At 38.2% G+C, this 21,426-nt stretch overlaps 1 protein-coding gene across 5 annotated transcripts in view; it reads right to left on the bottom strand.

Annotated features, from left to right (window-relative positions):
- CSNK1D (casein kinase 1 delta) overlaps positions 1–21,426 on the bottom strand; it is a 30,406-nt gene that overhangs the window by 8,091 nt on the left and 889 nt on the right. For 3 of the 5 annotated variants that reach the window (XM_072881701.1, XM_072881696.1, XM_072881697.1), the window contains exons 2-8: positions 16,624–16,734; positions 14,681–14,829; positions 14,003–14,231; positions 13,470–13,640; positions 11,692–11,840; positions 10,957–11,128; positions 10,439–10,578 (exon numbers count right to left, since the gene is read on the bottom strand). In XM_072881701.1, the coding sequence (XP_072737802.1) occupies positions 10,439–10,578; positions 10,957–11,128; positions 11,692–11,840; positions 13,470–13,640; positions 14,003–14,231; positions 14,681–14,829; positions 16,624–16,734 (1,121 nt within the window). Of the gene's footprint in view, positions 1–1,112; positions 3,301–3,621; positions 4,788–5,116; positions 5,184–10,438; positions 10,579–10,956; positions 11,129–11,691; positions 11,841–13,469; positions 13,641–14,002; positions 14,232–14,680; positions 14,830–16,623; positions 16,735–21,426 lie in introns of those variants that run through there. The other 2 variants (XM_072881698.1, XM_072881699.1) reach the window with 2 other exon arrangements.

The raw sequence follows: 21,426 nt of genomic DNA, 5'->3' as shown, positions 1-21,426 counted from the left end.
ATATTCTCGAAATGAACATGTACACTCTAGCCCACGATCTACTTACAAATCTGTAAATTCATTGTAAAGATTCTCGTTGGGAAGTTCAATTTCTGAAAGTGTTGCCTTTGACAGATTTTATGGAGGAGCTGCCACTCAGAGGTCTGGAATGTGGGGAAATGAAGACAACAAATAGTTGTGCTTATGATATTTTTCCCCACTGGGGAATGAAGGATGAGATGCCTCTGAGTTCTACATGCCTTTGCTCCAAGGGAGATTTTGAGTACTTTCGTGAAGTTAACATGGAATATATGGTCTCCTTAAATACTTTTACTTAATAGCTCTCTTAAAGCGTAGGATTTATTTTAATTTGTTTTCAAGGTACTTGTACCACAAAGAATTCAGGGACTCTGTAACCATCAAGATTATGTAAAACAGCATCACAGGTGGCACTTTGCACATAAAAGCACATAGCCAGTTCTAAATGAAAACTGTGAGGATAAGTTAAATATCCTTCCACTTTTAAAGGCCTGCTAATCAGAAGCACAGGATTCTTGAAGGTGTATTTGCCCTCAGATTATGAACAGACTTCTGAGAATTACATAGCAAAAGCCAGGACTTTTATTATACAGGGCATTGTGGGTACAGCTCAGTATTTTTCTTGCCTTTGTCCTAGTTCCCGTAACTGATCAAGTCTCAACAGCAATTCTCTTCCCAAACTTCCTATCAATATAATGTATTACTTGATAAGAGAAAGCATTTGTAAAAAAGACTTCTGGAAAAGAAGCAGTATCCAAACAAAACCATTTACCTTTAAAGAGACAAAAAGACATGCTTTCTGTGAGCAAAGCAATGAATGCCTTATCTTTCTTCCTGTATACCCTAACTGCTGCATTCTGACCATGACTACCAGAATCCTTCAGTGAAAGTTTTAGTACCACGACAATGTCTTCAAATGTTTGCAACTGACAATGCTCTTTGTAGGTACATAAACCCCTTAAAAAAAAAAAAGGAAAGAAAGAAAGAAAGAAAGAAAGAAAGAAAGAAAGAAAGAAAGAAAGAAAGAAAAAGAAAAGAAGTTACACCAAGTAAAGAGTAAGGATTCATTGTAAGTAAGTTACACCAAAGAAGAATAGAAGTTATTATGAATGTATTTACACAGTTGTTAAAGTACACAAATACAGTGGTAGTACAAATGAAGTGCTCTGAGATACTGGTTTGCAATACACAGGTTTATATAGACAGTCTAACTATTTTCCGCATGATGGAATTTAACTATTATGAAGGACAAAAATTGCCCACAAGTGAATACAATTCTAGAAGTCCGCAGTCAACTTTTAAGTATAGTACAGCAATCTAATGTTCCAGATACAGAGAGAATAAAGAGGCTGCCTTTGTAAGTCCCTCTAACAGTACATTATTAACCACAGATATTTACAAGGAAAGCACGGTGAAGTGTAAAACTGTTCAAATGGTAGTGCACATGCCTAAAATACTGAAGTTTATAGCAACTGAGGAAATAATTCTCTTATGCAAACTTATCCATGGATCAAACTCTTAAGCTTTTCCACTATACTCTCCCCAAACACAGGTTTCCCCAGTCAGACCCAGAGTACACACAAGCAAGTAGCTAATGTCCTGAAAGCATCTAAAGAAGAGTGACTAATACTTAAAATGTGGACTTTCGAGAGGGGCAAAAAAAGAATTTGTAAACACCGAAACAATAAAAATTACTCTTCATAAAAGTCTGAAGACCAAAGGGCCTTTAAAAAAATTTGTTTTCAAGCGGGAACAGTTTCTCAAAATACCTAACTATTCAAACGAAATCTCTCTATATACTTTAGTTTCCAACGTGGAACTTCCCATTACTTCAGTCATACTAGTATAAACAGTACTTCTGATACTGTTCCAAGTACTGTGAGGACAGAATACCTACTTTTATTTTATGAGACCGTTTACAGTAACAAACAATACGAAGAATCTCCCATATTCCAAACCAACAGGTGCTAACAACACCTGCAACAGTTTTTTGGACAATCTAAGCATGCTGTCATTCATTCCTAGCTAATGATTCTGGGCATACTCGGGTTGAATATAGTTAAGAATTAAATATGGTATGCACCTGAACTGTAAAAAAATCTCAGGATTTCACAGCAAGAATAGGTTGGGTTTTTTTAAAAAAAGAATTCCTTTTTTGAGTCTTGGCATGAAACAGAAGGCCTGAATCAATTAATTTATTTATTTTTAAACATGTAGATGCTGAATGAAACGTGCAAATTCACTGAAGACTCAGTAGCAACACGTATTTTCCACTTGCAATACCCTCCAAGCTAACCAGCCTCAGAGTGCAGGAAACAAAATTTTACCAGTAAAAACAATGTTTGAAACTATCCATTTACCCAAACTAAGCAGAGAGATAGGACAAGCTTTCAAATTCTAAATCCCTCAAATGCCAGAGTCTTTCACTTTGTCCTTCATAATCTTTACAAAAAAAGAAATCCATTATCACCATCTCTACTATACTTAGACTCTGCTGCAGGGTATTTAGTTCTCCTCTTTTATAAAAAAGAATGAGTAATAAAAATTCCTTTGTGTTACATGGAAAGTTAAACGATAAGTGTGAATGAAGACAGCAAAACAGCAAAGTAAAATTCTAGCAGTTTTAAAAATTTCATGAGAAAACCGTCTGTCAGAATGGGACCGTACAAATAAGTAAACAGTTTAAATAAAGTCAGATGGTTTTGATTCATTTACATGTTCCCTGCCAGACTAATTTTTTTAAACAAGAAATTTCAAGTCATTGTCTTTAGTTAAGGTTTGTTTATATTCTACATTTTTAAATCAGACAAAAGCAAGAGTTCTTTACAGAGAATTAAGCCAATAATTTTAGCAAAATGATACAAAAAACTTTCTTAAATCAAGTAAAAGATTTATAGTTACAGTAGAATAATAAAAAGGGGGTAAAAGTCTGCCGCCTGTGGAGGGAAAACTGAAATGGCCATCCAATAACAGGCGGTCAACTCTGTAAACCATCTTTCTTTTCCAGCCCTGTTACCACAGGGTTCTCTTAAGGTCATTGGGTTTCTGGCAAAAGCGTCCTGTAATGGCAGCTGCTGGAGTCTGTCCATGTTCCTCCAAGTGCCTTTTAAGTCACATGGAGAACTCCAATTGCAATGTTTCCGCTCTAGTTTAGGGTATTTTTGCTAGTAAAGCCATTGGTAACATAGGAGATCAGCCATGCATTATCTGCCCTCCGTGGCAAAATAATTTTCATCGGTGCACAGCAGACTGGAGAACACTGGTAGTTACCCGAGCAGGAATCTACCAAAGCCAAAAAACAAGACAACATCAGCACATATCCTTCCAGTTAACACACAAGTGACTCTCAATGTACTTTTAAATAATTTGTTGCCAAAAGTAAGTGTGTGAATTTAAAATCCAATGAGCTATACAGTGTTTCGCACCCACCTGTAGCTACATGAAGTTCCCTGTATTTTCCTCCTTTATTAGAAGTTAACATGGAAAATTCACCTTTCCAGCCAGAGGGGATGTTTTGAAGAAAAGTAAACAGAGCATAAACATGCACAGAAGAAAGAACAAACCAGATGAAAACACTACCAATGTGTAGAAATAGACTCAATGAATAATTAAGGGGGGGGGGGGAGGAACCCAGTAAGAGGGTAAAAAAAATTTTAATTATTTTCCATGGCTTTTCATTTTTCATGGGACATTGTATTAAAAGACACTTCATTAATTTCCACAGCTTGACCTATTTCAGTAACAGTGTAACATTATTTCAATAACACTTCCACTGTGAAGGTGAAAAACAACCGCCCATCGCTGCAATTTAAGAAGCGAGAAATGTCTAAGTAGCTGAATCAGTATTCAGTATTCATTTCAGTTGTAAACAGCTACAAACAGTAAAGGCCAATCAATGCAGACACAACCCTGAGCAGACCAGAATCTGCATGTCTCCCGCACGCAAGCTTACCAATGCAAAGCTTTAGGTTTGCCTTTTTTAAAATTTATTTTTGACTGAGGTCTGATAATTGGACTTTAAAGTGTTAAGCTGCCATTTACAGTTGCATCTTTTTAATGTTACAAACTGTTCATGAAGCAGCTTGTGCACAGTCAGCCAAGCACACAAAGCAGGAGGAGAAAACAGAAGAGGAACAGCAGGATTCTTCACCAACTAGAGATACAGGATTAGTGCAAGCTTAGGCTTTATAGAGAAAGTGAGGCAGCAGACGGAGTTATACAACAGAATTTATTAAGGAACAGAAAAATCTCACAGCCTTTTTTTAGTAAGAAGCAAAGCAAAGAAGCTCCTGAAATACTTAAGAAAGCATCCTTCAGCCATCAAGGTTCAGATTCCAACTGAAACTTGTTATTTCCCTGATGAAACCTGTTATTGCCAAAAGCAGAACAGACTAAAAAGCCAAAAGCTGCACACAGAAAGGCAGAAAAGTCTACTGCACTGAACAGTGGAAAGGAGTTCTAAATACCCAAATCCAAGTCTATCTACCTCCGAGATGCTCATGTTCCAACTATTCTCATTAATATGTGAACATTTCTTAAATGTAGATCTGAATAGATCTGAGTATTTTTTAAATGACAGCTCATAAGGAATGGAGAAGAATATAAAACAGTGAAAAATGGATATGGCTGTAGTAGAACATTCCATTCATGACAAGACAGAGCCTCATTTGAGTAATATAGTCAATTGAGTCTTCATACAAGTAGTTTGGTTTCACGATTCTGAAGTAGATCTGTTTTTGAATGGATGACACACTGCTGCATGAACATCCCTGGAAAGACACGTAATTCTCAAACAGCTAAAATTTAGACTTTGTTATTTTATTTTGTTGTCGATGCTTGAACAATTTTAGGGACTTTTTAAGCCACTATTTTTGTCAATTCTGCTTAAGAGTCCAAGCGGAACAGCAGCAATAATTCAACTTTTGAAAGGACATTTACTTTTAAGTTAGAGAAAAACCAATGCTCCATCAAGCACCTGACCGGAAGGCACAGGTACAACTATGAGATAATGTGAGGGGAAGAAGCAAAGTTGGATGTTTCCAAAGATTTTTTTTCCCCACCCCATCCAAAGTTTTGGTGTCTAATGAGAAGCACTCACCCAGTGCTGCCTTCCAACGAAAGGAGACGAGCAGCTACTTGCCATGGTGTTCGAAAGGAATGCTATTCTGAGGTAGGGGAAAAGACAGCAATTTGTAACAGTTCCACTGCCCCGATATATAAAGATGTCTAACAAATATCCAACGTAAACTTGCAGTAGCAAATGTATCTTTTGAGGAGCTCTGATTTCAGACTTCTATAAGACATTGCTATCACATTAAGAGATACGTAAAAGGAACAAATCATTATTCCTCAAAGAAAGCTGACAGGGTCAGAAGAACAACGCAGAGTATGATGCCTATTAAGATGGATATATGGAGAAAGATTTGCTCATGAGGAGATGGAAAATGCAGAGGCATTGGAAGTACGTTGCTTTTTCTCCAGGGAAGCAGCACAACACTGAAGTTGTTCAATGCCAGCGTTGGCTACAGTCTTCTAAAAACTTCTCCTGTCAAAGAGACTTAATCAAATATTTCTTTGTGCAGCCTTCCAATCTTTTCTTCCAACTACAGAGAGAATACCTCTGTTACCAGTAGGAATTATGCACAGCTTTCACTGTTGGGTGCTGAACATGCCACATTCAGGAAAAAACACTTAAACAACTTACTGTATACCATGAGCAGTTGGATCAAACCTTCTGTGAAAGGAAATGAAGGCTACTCACCCACACCTAGACTCTTGAGGTGATCACTGCTTTCGGGATGCAGCCTGTGCAATGTGGACCGACAGAACTGATTCAAAGTAGTGTTTACTAGAATACTCATGACCTCCTTTACTACGTTTCTTAATGTTTAAAGACTGACTACGTGAAAGGAGACTTAGTGAACATTTCACTCATAGAGTTTAAGAGCAGAAGGATCTTTTAACAGCTGGTATGATTTTCTGTCCAGCACAGATCACAACTCTTCACTGCACAGAGACCTGTAACTTAGGCTTGCTTTAGACCTGAATACACCACCTAGAAATGAATCCAGTTTTGATGCAAAGGGGACAGATGATCTACTCCTAAAAGAAGTTGCTTCAGTGGCTAACTGCCTTCACTTAAGACCTCTGTTTCACTTTTCTTTAAATGTGAATGGTTTTAATTTTAAGCAATAGGTTCTTCACATGTTTTCTGCGTAAGTGTCAGTTCCTGTTAAGATCATTGTCTCTAAAATACTACACCAACTAACTCAAGATGATCTCTTACCTTTCAAACAAACCGAAAGACGCTGATTTGAAATTCTTGCATTGTACAATCTGTTTTCCCAAAGTCAATTTTTATGGCTCTTTTTTGTGTTACTTACAGTTTTCCAACACTTTAAGATACTGAGAACTGAACTAAGCATAACATTCCAGCATCTGTCTCATTAATGAGATGAAATAACCTCTCCATTTCTGTTCATTACTGTATCATACATAGATTCAAGGATGAAATTACACCCTTTGATGATGATGACATCGCACGAACCCCTCCAACATTACACCTAAAGCCTCCTCAGTCATTGCTTACCACAGGCACAGTTCCCACATATAAGACAATGGGCTCCACTCCTTCATCCTAATCCAGTTTTGCAGTACTGCAGTAATACACATTGTATTTGAATAGGCTTTACCCGACTGCTCAACTCTCACTAATGTTTATTGCTGTCAAACATCTCAGAACTTGCAGGTTTTTAGCTGCTGCATTCACTTCCATATAATCAAGAAAAGTACTGAATAACACGTGCCATAGAATTTACGTAATTCCACTAGAAACCCTTAAGTGTCACAAACCATTTCATAGACATGCTAGTTGTTACTCCAATACACACTTGTTACTTAGTGTTACAAAGTGCTAGTCTTTCTAATGAGAATTATTTAGGTACTACATGGAGAATACTTTGGAGGTGGGAAATGTACATGACACCTATTTTGCTATCCTCACCAATTACCATTTTTCCGCAAGTGTTAAGTTTCTCTGAAAAGACCTATTTTCCCTGAGAGAATTTTGGTTTGTATTATCTACGTTCCCAGCCTTAGTTTTCAGTTTCAGCCTGAACTGATCAGAACTCATTTTGGAAAAAAGAAAGATAAAAATGTAGAGTCATCTTTAAGAACCCTACTTAGAAGTAAGTAGTTTCCATTATGTCTTTGAGAAACCTCTGTGCATTTCCACTGCCCTGAGTTTAACAGGCAGTAGCCCTTCCTCTAGATGAAGAGAGGTGGAGATTACAGATGCAGCGTTGCCTTACTAAACCAAGGCATCTAAATAAAATAAAATAACAAAACTAATTTATCAAGCTATTTATAACAACTCTAACAAATCTAGGGCTTAACATAAGACATCTGTAGATCTGCACAGCAAACTTTAAAAGCTGCTTTCCACCAGGAGTATGGTCTAAGCACTTCCTGAAAAAGGAACACTGGTAGCATATTTACTTGAGACTTGCAAAGGAAACTAAGACACTTGGAATGGGCATGGACAAACAGTTGCTGTTCTTTACTGTTCTCCTGATAAGAAGTAGTATGAATGATTTTCTATATTCTTGCACCTAGCCAATCAAAATTCTCCTTAATAACCTTGCCATGCGAGCTGGATACTTTAGGTTTTCCTGACTAAGAACAAGGTATAAAGATATTGGGAAACCCATGGCTTTAATTGGTAACCTGGTTAACATCTACGGATAAATTCTGATTATGGAAGAACTACTTTAATATTATAAAGACAGTAAGAGCGTAAGCTACGAAAACTTGCAACTTGAGCCATCTTGCCTGCTATGGAGTAAGCGAGAACTGGGAAAACGAAAAGCAAATTTTCTCTTGATGAGCTGAAGGGGAAGTGTTATAAGGTAAAGTCTAAGTAAATCTCTCTTGCCTTCCAAATCTGAGAAGCCCATGGGAAGCTATTTAAATTATACTACAGTCGCACACTGTTCTTCAGTCACCATGAGTGGAGACCAGCAGTGGTTCACTGCCTTGATAAGAACTAAATGAAGACACACGTGATGAATGATTAATTCTAACAAACTCAGAGAAGATCCCATCTAGGCCACTATTGGGATTGTCAAGATGTCAACCAAGTGATCCCATACTTGGAGCAGCGTGTTAAAAAGGGCGGGTATGGAAATGTGCCATTAAGCCAGACTGTACTGTTGGCCCACACTACAAAATTATCCATCTGGATATTCAAAGATTACTCAAAAAAACCCCACAGTCCTACACAATCTCAGAGTACTCCCATTTTACAAGTTAGGCAGAACCAAAATGTATCTGCAAACCCACCTGGACTACTTGTACCTTACAACGTTTAGAAAAGTGTCACGTGCACACTGAGCTACATGTCAGTTAATACAGCAAAAAAAGGAAAGATATACTCTCTCCTAACATAGTCAAGTAAGATCGCTGCACTTATTTCTGTTACCCCCATTAATTACTTATCTGACTGGTAACAGAGACAAAGCATCTGAGATTTGCTCAGAGTGCCAGAGACAAACCCTGGGCGTGCACACCTTACCAGGAAACCATCTTTACATTTAAGTAAATGTTCAGGGGGAACTCGGCGTCACAGCCTTACACAACAGCCGAGGTCAGATGGGACCCCTGGAGATCATCTAGTCCAATCCCACTACCCAAAGCGCAGTCACCTAGAGCAGGCCGCTCAGGACAATGTTCAACTGGGTTCCGAGTAATTCGGAAGAGGAAGACCCAACCACCTCTTAGGGCAACCTGTTCCAGTCCTTGCCCACCCTCATAGTAAAAAAGTTTTTTCTTATGTCTAAATGGAATTTCTTATATTTCGATTTGTGCCCACTGTTGTCCATTCACTGGATATCGCTGAGAAGAGCCTGGCTGCACCTTCTTTACATCCTTCTACCAGGTATTTATGCATATTTACGAGATCCATAACTATGCACAGTTCTACCCTCTTTGTTTTCATAGTGTTTACGAACTTCAGCCATAAAATATTTCAACATGAGAATTTCTGGTGGCAAGAACTGCAGTTCAGTGAACAATTTAAGCTGGCAAAAATTGCTACCGAAGCCAACACAGAAAACCTCACCTGTCTCCTATTCTCGTCCAGTCGTTTCTGCTCCTGAACTGTTCATCCCTTGTACTAGCACAAACATTTGTGCAGCTACATGGTGAAACAATTCATTCAGCTGAAAACTAACCCCAAAAATCCCTCTTTTTTTACAGTAGAATTGTTTCTCCAATCCAGTTCACCCTCAGACTTCATTAGAGATACCCACCTGGCCTCCATCTAAAAGAGCGTTCCCTCTAGCAGTAAGAGTTTATATATAAAGAACACATACTACCCAAATTGGTTAATTCTGCCAATTAATTCATGAAGCCAAAAGGAATTGAGTTAATTTTTATCAATATGCTCCGCCAACAAGGAATAAAATGAGTCCACGGCAAAAATTATGCAGTTAGAACGCCAGCACAGCATTGAGGCGTGATGGAAAAACCCCTAGACGACTGCACCAGTCCTCGTAACAGACTGCTTTCCCAGTACTGTTGCAGTATGCCTACAGTACAGGTGATTCCCCATTCCGTAGGTAAGACCGAAGGTAAGCTGTACAAAGCTAGGCCACACACTACTTAGGACAAGTCTGTGTGAATACCCTGAAAAAGGAATGTTTCGGCTAAAGCATAAAGAGTTAAAGACGTATTTAAACATTGTTTGCCAGTCTTAAAAAGCAGCATTCCTAAAATCTCTTTGCTAAGTCACCGTGACCAATAAGGATGATTTCAGTGCTGACCGTGGCTATGAATCACTGTATCATTCATCCTCCTGCCATCCTCTTCAAATGAGCCTTCTGCGACCTATCCACCATCGATGAATGTGGCTTCTTACCTGCTCTGAATTGCAGTACCGCACTACAACATTTCTTCACTTTTGCACTTTTCTGTTCTTCCCCAACTATTTCTTGTCTTTTCTGCACCAATATTCTCTGCTCTGTTGATTTGGAAACATGACTCACAACTGCCTCTAACTTACTCTGCTTCCTCATTGATAACAGATATAAGAAATTAAATGACCAAAGGAGCTAAACACCATAATTGTAGGTAAAAATGCTGTACCTCTAGGATTTTGCATCATCTCATACACTAATGACTCTCTATTACTTTGAATATTTTATGCTTATTGCTGCCAAGGTAAAAAAAAAAATAAAAATTTTTCTTTAGAGTAGTCTACAGCCACATCACAAACATTCAGTTAAAGTGTCAGGTATTTATACAAGCCAACATCATCTGCAAAATCAGTACGAAATCACATCAATTCACTGGTATGTTCTTCTGGCAAATTAACTTTATCAAATCACCCTCGTTTTTCCACTACACAGAACGCTTTTTTTACCTGCGAAGTTGACATGCGAGAGGTATCTTGTCGGCCTGTTAAGTCAGAGGACGAGATATTGACTGGGGCACTGCGATGCAATCTCATACTCACTTTCCGTTCTCGTTCCATACCAGATACTGGCCGAGGAGAGGTGTTGGCTGTGAGAAAAACTGCATTAGACTCTCATAATGAGAAATGGGATTAGAACATGGTCACTGGAAAAATTACGCTCTCACTGTTTGCATATAAAACTTCCACAGAGTCAAACAAGAGAAATCAAGGCCTTTGTTTTAGATTCACAGAAATCTAAGTAACAATTGGCAGGTAACGAGTTGGCAGGTAACGAGTGTATACAATTACCTTCAATCTACTGAAAAGCCAGAGGGAGAAAAAAACAAACAAAAAACCCAAACCCTGACCAGAGACAAATACCACTCAGGTATCCTAATTCTAAGGTCGAATTTCCAATGACCAGGAACAAACTGCCCATTACAGTAGTCTACAAGGTTCACCTATCCAGGTATTTGCTTACTTACCAGCATGTGAAGTTGGGGTAAGAGGAGTAGGAGGAGCTACATCTTGTGTTCCTCTCAGCCTGCCAGAAGCAGTGGAGGGTAATCCACGCACAGCTGGATTTCGCGTATGTCTCAATCTTTCCTCTCGTTCTCGCCTTTCACGTTCAGCATCTTCAGCCGCTCTGCTTGCGCCCTACGGGTCAACACTAGTGAACAACTTGGGGGATTATTGAGCTTACAACTATATATTCAGACAAAAATACTGAAAATAAAGAACTGGATAACCCATGAAATGAAGTTTGCTAGGGCATTAATTATTTTGGTAAAATTTCTTGAGAACTGCCATAAAATTTGTTCATACAACCGCTGGGATAGTCTTCAAAATGTTAATGTACACACATACTGTTATGGCAGCTGGACACCTCCTCAACAGTTGCAAATGACCTGTGCTGAAGATCAAGGTGGAAGAAAATAATTCCACAACCTAGCCCGGTGGCTGCCCTGAAGGAAGTATCTCAGAAGCCTTACACATTTAAAACCCTGTAACTTCAACATAGGTGTCATTCAACCCCCATCTCATGGCTCCTGTATCTCCTGCCTTTCCTCATTTCCTGATCTTTTTTTCTAGACAATAGAGCTTCCAGGAGGAAAAAGGTAAGACAATCTTACAGTTAAGATACACAAAACTGACAATGTAGTAAAACAAATACCATTACAAAACAAAAAAAGTTTTAGAAAGCTATGTCAGCTACTCACAAATTTCAGCATGTTCCAGTCAAACACATAGTCATACGAGAACCCTTGTCGGTGGAAAAGGTTTCTAAATAATTGCCTTAGATAGGAATAGTCTGGTTTGTCATCAAAACGCAAAGAACGGCAGAAATTCAGGTATGTGGCAAATTCAGCTGTAATAAAAGAAAGCCTGTTTTTTTTCTTCAGCTTCACATCTGCTTTTTATACTTCCGAATCACAAAAAAACCCCCACCACCCCAAACTTAACAAACAGGGCATCTCCTAAACATATGAAAAAGAATAATGACCCAATACTAGAAATCTACTGAAGGCAACACTATAGCCCATCTATCAAGCCAACCCTGAAAAGGAAATTATTTGTCTATCACAGAGTAGGCAAAGATCTCATTTGTCAACAGCAGAGAGGACCCAATACTCGAGTTCTTTAAGCAACAGTTGGGGGGGGGGGAAGGGGGAGGACAGGTTTAAAGCTACAGTTGAGCAAAGAAAAGAGATTTTTTTTTTTTTTGCCTTTCTTTGCTTTGAATACATTTAAACGCAATTTCTTACAGGACACGGAATAGCATCTCTTTGTTGTTAAGTCACATAAAGATTCATGTCTGCTACCTCACAAAACATGCAAAAACTAGGGGACCCATATAAATTTCCCATGTAAGTCATGCTACAATTTTAGATTTGCAATAGTCTGAATATCCGTTTTTATATGGCACATTAAATATTAGTTACGCAGCAAAAAAATTAATATTCATTGTGAATTCAATGTGCCAGAGATAATAGCAGTATCAAAATACCAGCTTTTGAGATCAAGTTTTTCCAGCTGAAATAATATATTAATAATTTACATGAAGAAAGAAATTCTAACAAACAGCACAAGAAAAATTGATTAGTCTTCCCTGCCTGTTAATCCCAGAGAAAAAACATAGTTAATGAATGTAAAGGGCCACGTATGAAGTGACATTTGAAACAGATTGAAGACAGTAAGTTTTCATACAACCTAACAAAAACTATAGTTCTCGTTATCATACCTAGCGGCCGAAGCCAAGAGCGTGGAAAGAATAGGAGACAGAACTCTTCAGGAAAGATCAGCAATATTCTCTGATGGCAGCTAATGTTAATAAGTTTTAAAACAGATTTAAGTATCATTTTGCAGAGCTCAAAAATGCCTAGTTATTACTGTGATGTAAATACCAAATTGAGAAACAGAGCAGCTGTGAGGCATGATGCTAGGATATAGGAGGGTTTCTTATGCCTCTCACAGATGCTGACCATGAACAGGCCAAACTAGATGAACCTGGAATGACAATTCCCAAGCGAAACAACTGCAATAGGTAAGAGCTGCATCTGACTACACAATCTGATTCATCCAAGAAACAGTACCCACACATATGAAGAAATGGGTAGTTTCTCAAAAAGCTATTTGTCTGTTAGAGTTATCCAGCCAGCATAGACACATGCACGCACAATACAGCGCAAGTCAGACGTACCAAGCTACCCTTCGACTCAAGGGCGCTGCAACGATCATTTACTAGTAGTTAAGACAAGGGATAATTAGAAATGGCCTATGATCACAAAGATCACAGTCTTGAAAGCACAGTATCTTTATCATGGACATGCCCAATCATGGGGGGAGTGGGGAGAAGGGGGAAAAGAAAAAAAAAAAAAAAAGAAAGAAAAAAAAAAAAGAGAGAAGTAAAAAAGACTGGTAGAATTCAGTGTAAAGAAAAAAGAAATATCAGTAAAACGTGAACATGGAGGCCTAGTGCCACAAAAGAGTAACTTACAAGGATATCCTTTACACAAAACCTCAATGGGTGTAGACATTTTCTTTTCACTGATACGTTCGTATTTCTGCCTCTTTGTTGCTGCTTTCAGTCCCTGCCAGGGGAGGGAGCCCAGGTTAAAATACATCAGTACATAGCCCAAGGACTCCAAGTCATCTCTGCGAGATTGCTCTACAACAGCATAAAAAAGTGGACTCATTAGGTTTCATTTTCTACTGGAAAAACAAAAGACTGTGCAACAAGACTGTCATAAAAAGCCTTAGAAAAACAAGAGATAGCTGAGAGTACTATGCCCATGATAAACTCATCCAGTACAGGAAAAAGCCTTGCAGCTATTAAAAACTGTGCTAATTCCCGAGAATTACTAACTGACCGAATCCCACCCAATCAAGAGATACGAGGCCAAGCATGCTGCACTGTTAGTGCCAGAAATAGGGACTGTCTTCTATGCCTCCATAAAGCAACATCTACTTGCACTAAAATTAAGTGCATCGACACTTTTAAGTTTCTATTTATTGCTTTCCCCAGCTCACCAATTCCAAGATGAGTGTTGATGGATGCATAACGGGCAGTTCCTGTTAAGTTTTTATTTTCACGATACGGAATATGTTGGTGAGTTCGAGCATCTCGATACTTCTTTGCTAATCCAAAGTCTATTATGTAGACAAGATTGCCTTTCTTCCCCAGGCCCATTAAGAAGTTATCTGGCTTCACGTCTCGGTGGATGAAGTTCTTAGAGTGAATATATTCAATTCGACTAATCTAAACACAGAGGGGGGCGGGGGGGGGGAAAGAACATCATCATCGAGAGACTGGGCATACACCTTTTTTTCTTATAAAACCACTAGCGACACGGTTCTAATGATAAAAGAGTAAAGAAACTTTTTATTGTAAAATGTAAGGGCATTAAAGAGAACATAATTTAGAGGACAACAGATAAACCTTCTCTCCAGCTCTTCCCCTGTGTCTATTTTACATTTGTTTCCAAACAGTGCAGGTGCAGTTTCTAAAAATCAAATTAAGACTTTGTAATCACTTTCGATGGGACACTTTATATTTACAGAAACAAAACTAATTTTGAGTCTTTTCTCTAATGATACAGCCTATTCACCTCTAAATTACAGAAATAAAATGTAGTTGGTTATGATCTCTCAAGAAACTTTAATATCCCAACATACTGCACTATCAAGATCAACAAAGCAATTTCCTACCATTTGGTCAGCGAGTAATAGGACTGTCTTGAGACTAAATTTCCTTGAACAAAAATTGAAGAGATCTTCAAGACTCGGTCCCAACAGCTCCATCACCATTACATTGTAGTCCCCTTCAGCTCCACACCACTTAATTGTGGGAATACCCACTAGAAAAAAGGAAACAGTTGATTCAGTATAACAGTTCATACACACAAATCTTCAAGGCTCTTAAGATGAAGTCTAAGAGGGTCATTACTGTGAATGTTTGTATTTACAGTGAGGCGTAATATTTTATGCTGCCTTCAGCCATTCTGAAATGAAGTTTGGCAGAACCAATATAAAATTATAGCAACAGAGGTCTAAAAATAGCCTTTTTCCTCTTCCTCAGAAACCTCTCAGTCTTTGTGCTTAGCTTGTAACTTGAAAGCATGTAGTGTTTTTGCTGGATTTGAACCTTAAGCGTTTTACAAGTATTAATATTCATGTAGTCTCCAAGATGGCAACACGGAGCAAATTGGAAGTCTGAAAATAAAGACAATGACAAACCACTAAATATCATTACTGAAGAAGGCCTTAGAAATAACTTCTTAGTTTCAAAGCCTACAAGATCACCGTAAAATACCTCCCTCTTCCATTTCAATTTGCAATGAATTTTCACCCTCGCTTCATACTCTTTGTCTTTCCTCCAGTTCCATTGTATTTGCCGTTTGGTGAATCTCTACCAAAGTAGCAATGTGTATGAGACACGTTATGCATTCAGCTTGAGAGCACTAAAATTAGCCCCGCTTTACAGAGAAACTCAGGAAAGTTATTTCACACAAAACTGTTGAATTGCTCAAATATTTTGAATTAAACCTGTATGTAGGTAGCCTTATTCAGAATTTCAAATGCCTTTGAGTTAATTTTATGCATTTTGGAAGTGAAATGGTATAATTCACCCATTTTAAACTCTTACCTTTACTTGATATGCATTATTTTTTCCTGAATTCCCTTCACAGAGAAACCCTTACTCGGATGGAAACTTAACCTTCTGCCACCTGCCTCCGCACCATCCATCCTCAGATGATCCATCCGAGGCCTCAGTAAGCCCATCACGGCCTTAATAAGCCCATAAAGGAAGCATTTTACTCTATGAAGGCTATTCAGGTTACATGCAGGCGGCAACTGAATGAGGCAGAAATTAAAAAGTAACTAAATGCAAATACACATTATCATCCATTTCTAGATGTACGATTACTGTATTTTGCATTTGAGATACAGCGTGGAATGTAGTCTTTATGCAAAGTATAGCCTCATTTAGGAAGAATTCAAGGGACTGTGAAACAAAAGCAAAACTTAACTACACCAAGTTTATGTCCCAGAACTGCATGGGAATCTTACATTTGCAGAATTCCAAAATATATGCATGAGTTATCCTAGCAGAGTACCATGCAGTAGCTACGAAGTTGCTTCACTCCTGTTCTCTACTACTAATGCCATTTTGTCTTAGAATTCCCACAGCAAGGAAGTATTTTTAACTCAGAAGAAAGAATACTAACATATATAACAAAAATTAACCTGAATTTACTAAGTTTAGAATTGTGCTACTATAATAAGCAAGTCGGGTTAAACGCTCCAGAATAGTGGTTACCATCTTTCACTGACCCGTGAGAAACCAAAGTCAATCAGTGTACTGCCTGATGGGACCAAACTGTGTTCCACACTGCTCAAGGTTTTCACATGTTAATATTCTGGGACCATGAGCAACACTGGAGGATCTTAGCGGTTATCATGAAGTTTGGTAGCCATGGATTTGGAACTGATACTCTACATTGCTTGCAGAGCTCTTCATCTACCCTGTCCTTTCCCACCTTCTCCTTATATGTCAAAAGAGGTCTTAACCATTAAATACTTCCAGGTGGCAGATACAGCAAAGACATAAAACCAGTTAAATCTCTGAAGAAGGAAAATAATTTGCTTGCCTCCACCCTGCATCATTTTGTAGATTTTACTCTCGATGTGGAGCTGAGGATGTTTGGTTTTCACACATTCCAACTTAATTGCAACCTCCTCTCCGGCAGAAATATCAGTTCCTAAAACCAGAAGAATTCAAAACATTGGTCAAAATATTTTTTTAAGACACATTTCCTTTGTCAAGACTGAAACAAAACAAATATTGACAAACTACTTCTCAACGGCAAACATCCAGAGATTATTAAGAACTTTCAGCCACGATTATCTAAAAATTCTTCTGAAGTCTTACAGATTCTCTCCAACAGACTAGTAGTTTAAGAGACAACTATTAGACACTGCAGCACAGGAAGCCAAAACTGCTGCTATCCCATTCAAAACAAACAAACAAACAGAGTGCATCTTCTGAAGGGTGTCTTTCCAGTTCCAGTTTGTGGAAGTGCTCAGAATGAATGTTTACAGGTGTGCCGTGTATACCTGCCAACCTACGAAATGCTAGGAATTCAGATCACCTCCTCTTATGCCTTGGAAAAAGAGACTACAGCTTCCCTAAATCTCGACATACTCCAGATGTACTCTGACACCTTATGATTTTATCCAGTTGGGAGGCAGATTATCTAGAATCAAGAACTTATCCTCTCAGAAAACTTTAAAAAAAATCTCATTAAATTATTGTTTCAGGAATCAAGTGACTGAAAAATTGGCTTACCTGTTCACTTTCAAAGTTTAAACATATGTAGGGAAAAAAACTGACATTCTTAAAAATAAACAGAGTCAAGAAAATACATACTCTCACAGCCAAGCAACTTAGGAACTACAGGGAAACAGGAATTGGCAAAAGGAGATGTGTGATACTTTTTAGACAAATTGCAGAGTCTCTCTACTTTCAGAATTGTGCTTTCTCTTTGCTGCATTACCTCATGGTTTAGGATCATGTGAAGTACATCACCTGCTGTTTGTTCTGATCCCCACTCTTAAAAGCTTAACTTGAGGTCCGCTAGTTTTTGTTTGGAAAGAAACAGTAAACAATCATTTTGTACTCACTTTCTCCATGATGTTCAGGATTTCATAGACTTCTACCCTACCTCACTTTCCCTTAACTCTTTTCAGAGTTCAAAATCTCTTGTCATTCTTTGCATAGAAGTAATTTTTAATTACCCCTGATTATTCCCCATTTCACTTATCTGTACCTTTTCCAGTTCCGTAATGCCCTTTTTGAGAGTTACACAAAGCAATTAAGACAGAGATACACAATTACAATTTTTTTCTGCTTACGTATTTTTTCCACATGCTTTTCTTTGACCATTACAGAGCACTGAGCTAACGTATCCACCTAACTATTATAACTGCAAAAATCTTGTTCCTGAGATTAGGGAGCTACTTTAGTGCTTTATAGCCTTTTGTCTATGAAGCCTTTTGTCTAACATCCCACACCTCAAAATGGGCACAACTCTTCACTTTGCAAGGAACTGATGGTGCATGGAATTACCTATGAGTTCACGCAAGACTATGATTTTTTTTTTTTCGTTAATAAAATGTCTTTTTGTGTGCGTGCACACATGAGTATTAAGGTGGTGATGCTGGTACAGTGCGTTGTTCTGAGTGAACACCAGGGTCGACATTTATGAGGCATTTCACAATGCACCTTAAGAAAACAAACCATCTGAAGCTCACTCTAGGTACAATAAGCACAACTCAAGGCGAACAACTGGAAGACACAAAGAAAAATAAGGCTGTACATGTATCTGTCTCATATGACTCCTTTGTAAGTGGCATAATAGGTGGAAGGATCCCCGATTGCTAGTTTGGTTACAATGCAGTAGCAGCAACTGGAAACTCTTCCATCTGTAATCTAAGGTGTTCACATTTTATGAATATATTATTTTGGTGGATTTTAAATGAGTTCTGGTGCACATCAACCCAGAAATGTGAAAGGACTGATCAACAATACAAGGAGGGAGGCATTATCTTCTGATCTAATACTGACCTACTCACCCCAAACAAATAAAAATCTTTATTTTGTACCACAGAACTCCAGACCTTTCTTGCTTATCCCTGCATTCACTACCTGTTCTCCCCAATCCCACAGCAGCCAAGATCAGGGAAAGTGTGGACCGCAGACAATATTATGTGACGGGTGATCAGCAACGGACGCGTTTGTTTTGGGGTTTTGGTTTGTTTGGTCTTTTTTTTTTAAACTTTTCTGATCCAAAACAGACACAAACTGCTGTCCGAGTATACTGAAAGACACATCTCTTCTGTGTTTGATTAGGGCAAAAACTGCACGGGAGGATCAAGACCTGTATTACTTGTATCAAGTTCTGCTTAACACAGTATTAAACTGCTACTTGACGGACCATGGTCTCGACCTAGTAAGTAATTCCTTAGGATAGTTGCTCTTCCCAAGAAGTCTTTATCACCTAAGATAGCCAAAATCCTGAGTCTGAACTCTGCTGCTGTATACACCTTCTCCTTCAAGACATGAGATTTCATATTAAAATAATGAAATTAAAATATCTGAGTCCAGCAAAACTGATGAGAGGGAGACAAAAATACAAATTATTCTTCCAAGCAATTCAGTGCTTGTCCCCAAGTAGGGACTTTTGTCCTCTCTTAAACCCTGGGACAAAATTTCTAAAATAACTCTGTAGCCACCAAAAGCTCAGCTTCCTTTAAGGAAAACATTAGAATATTTGAGAAGTAGCAAGAAGCAGTATTATGAGAAGAATCAACAATTAAGAAGTAGTAACAAGCAGTATAATGAGAAGTCACCATTTGTAAGTGAAAAAGAAAGTCTAGAGTTGTAAAAGTATTTTCTTTTAAACTGCAAAATTCCAGTTTACTTGAAATTGCAAAATCCTCTACCGTAAGGAAAGCCTTGGAAATTATTTTAATTAGTTTACAACCCAAAACTCATTCTTAAGAAAAATATATACGGAATGCAAGAATCACGAAAACACCGAGACTGCAATGCCTTCGTGACTCGTATCAATTCGACCTCATGGACCGAGCAACAAAACAAATGCTTACGCTGATCCTCACCCACCCCCTGCACCTCTTGTCCATCTTTTATACTATTTAGAATATCTGGGAACCCATTTCTTTCGTATCTTCCTCTGGAGGGTAACTTTAAAAGATGCAGGGACACTAAATTCCTCAATTTTATTTTAAGTTGTCCACACTCCTTTATTTACAATAGTGCCTTACATTTCAAAATCCTGTCCCACAGACCCTGCCATTCTAAGCAAGCAAAGCTAGGGCCATTCTAAATGCCAGAAGACATATTTTGAGGTATGAGGGGCAATTGGAAAGAATATGAAAGAACTATGATAATAACAACAGAGTCGTTGGCTCCAAAGAACTGTTTGAAAGAAAGAAAGAAAGAAAGAAGGTCTCTCCCCTCTACTCCAGAATGTCTTCAACACCATTGTAGCTGCATTAAAAAAAACATACAGGGGGACTGGAAACAGGCAAAAATAATCAAATTTTCCTTTTCAAAGCATAAAACCAAACTGGAAATCTACATTGAGGTAATCTAGAAATTCACTAAGGGCTAGCAGAAGGCATGTGTACTTAAAAGAAAATTCATGACTTCTGAAAGAATTTTAAAACTTATTTTAAGGCACTTATGTCCTACTGTACAGTCTGAACAACCTAGTAGAAACTTGTTTTTTTAAAAAACCCACAACATTTCATTATCACAAAAAGCATAGATTTTGAATGCCTCTGTTTTACCAGGTAATGGCAGACAAGCCAAATGGGCCTCTACAAAAGGCTTCAGTTCTTGAGAGACAGTACTTTCCCCTGGAAAAAAAGAAACCTATGCCATTAGCTGGATCTCCCAGGCATGTAATTCTCTGCTAGTTACTGGCTCAGGCATGACATCTGCAGCAAGGCCTAAAAGTAAATCGACACTGGCTCCTTAGAGATAAAAAGAAGAGGTCAAAAACTGAGGAGGAAGAATTATTTTGTGAAATGCAGCATGGCAGCAGTACTAATACACAGAGAACTATTATTTCCTGTGCAACGTTACTGGTGTGGGCTGTATGCATAAAGATAAAAGTGACTAATAAAAAAAGTGTTTATTTTACTTGCCTTTTAAATTTATCCTATAATATAAAGTGATTTACCTGAGCAGTAGTCAAATGCTAAAGTAGGAGTTTCTCAAATCATCTAAGACTTTTCAGATTTTAACTGCTGTCTTAATCTCCGCCCAAAATCCCAATGCCAGTTAATGAGGATTTCTGCACGAGCATTACCACCATGTTTCTCACAATAGTCTTCAATCTTTTACGCAAGCATTGCAGACAGAAAGAATCATGTTCTCTGCCTGTAGACAACCACGTCTTCAGCTAGAAACGGGGATTTTTCATCAGGCATATGATCTATATTATGGATAACCAGCATTTCATTAACTGTAAACAAGAAGCTTTAGCTAACAAATTATTTTGGGATGCCAGCTGTGTGCTGCAACATGAAGCATTGCTATCTAGGAAGAAAAAACACCTCTCGTACTGCGTACGCTGCCAAACATACCACATACGTTAGCCAGTGACGTTGTTTTTACCCTCCAGACGTATGCAGTTAATGTGCCTTAGCCCCTGCAAGTTGCACCTGCCCCCCCCTTTTGACTTGCTTTTCTAAGTTACCACAGTTTTCAAATGCAGAGTACTCATTTCTATGTGACAGGATATAAAATTTATATTTCTCTGGATTTAACCCTTTTTTATGGTTTGAGAGTTTGCAGAATATATTGACTATTTTAAAAATACTTGCTTTCAAAACTTGTACCCACCACTGCTTGTCATAGTCAT

Source organism: Ciconia boyciana, chromosome 16 (assembly GCF_034638445.1).
Source record: "Ciconia boyciana chromosome 16, ASM3463844v1, whole genome shotgun sequence".
Classification (NCBI taxonomy): Eukaryota; Metazoa; Chordata; class Aves; order Ciconiiformes; family Ciconiidae; genus Ciconia; species Ciconia boyciana.
This window is presented reverse-complemented; position numbering and strand designations above follow the sequence as displayed.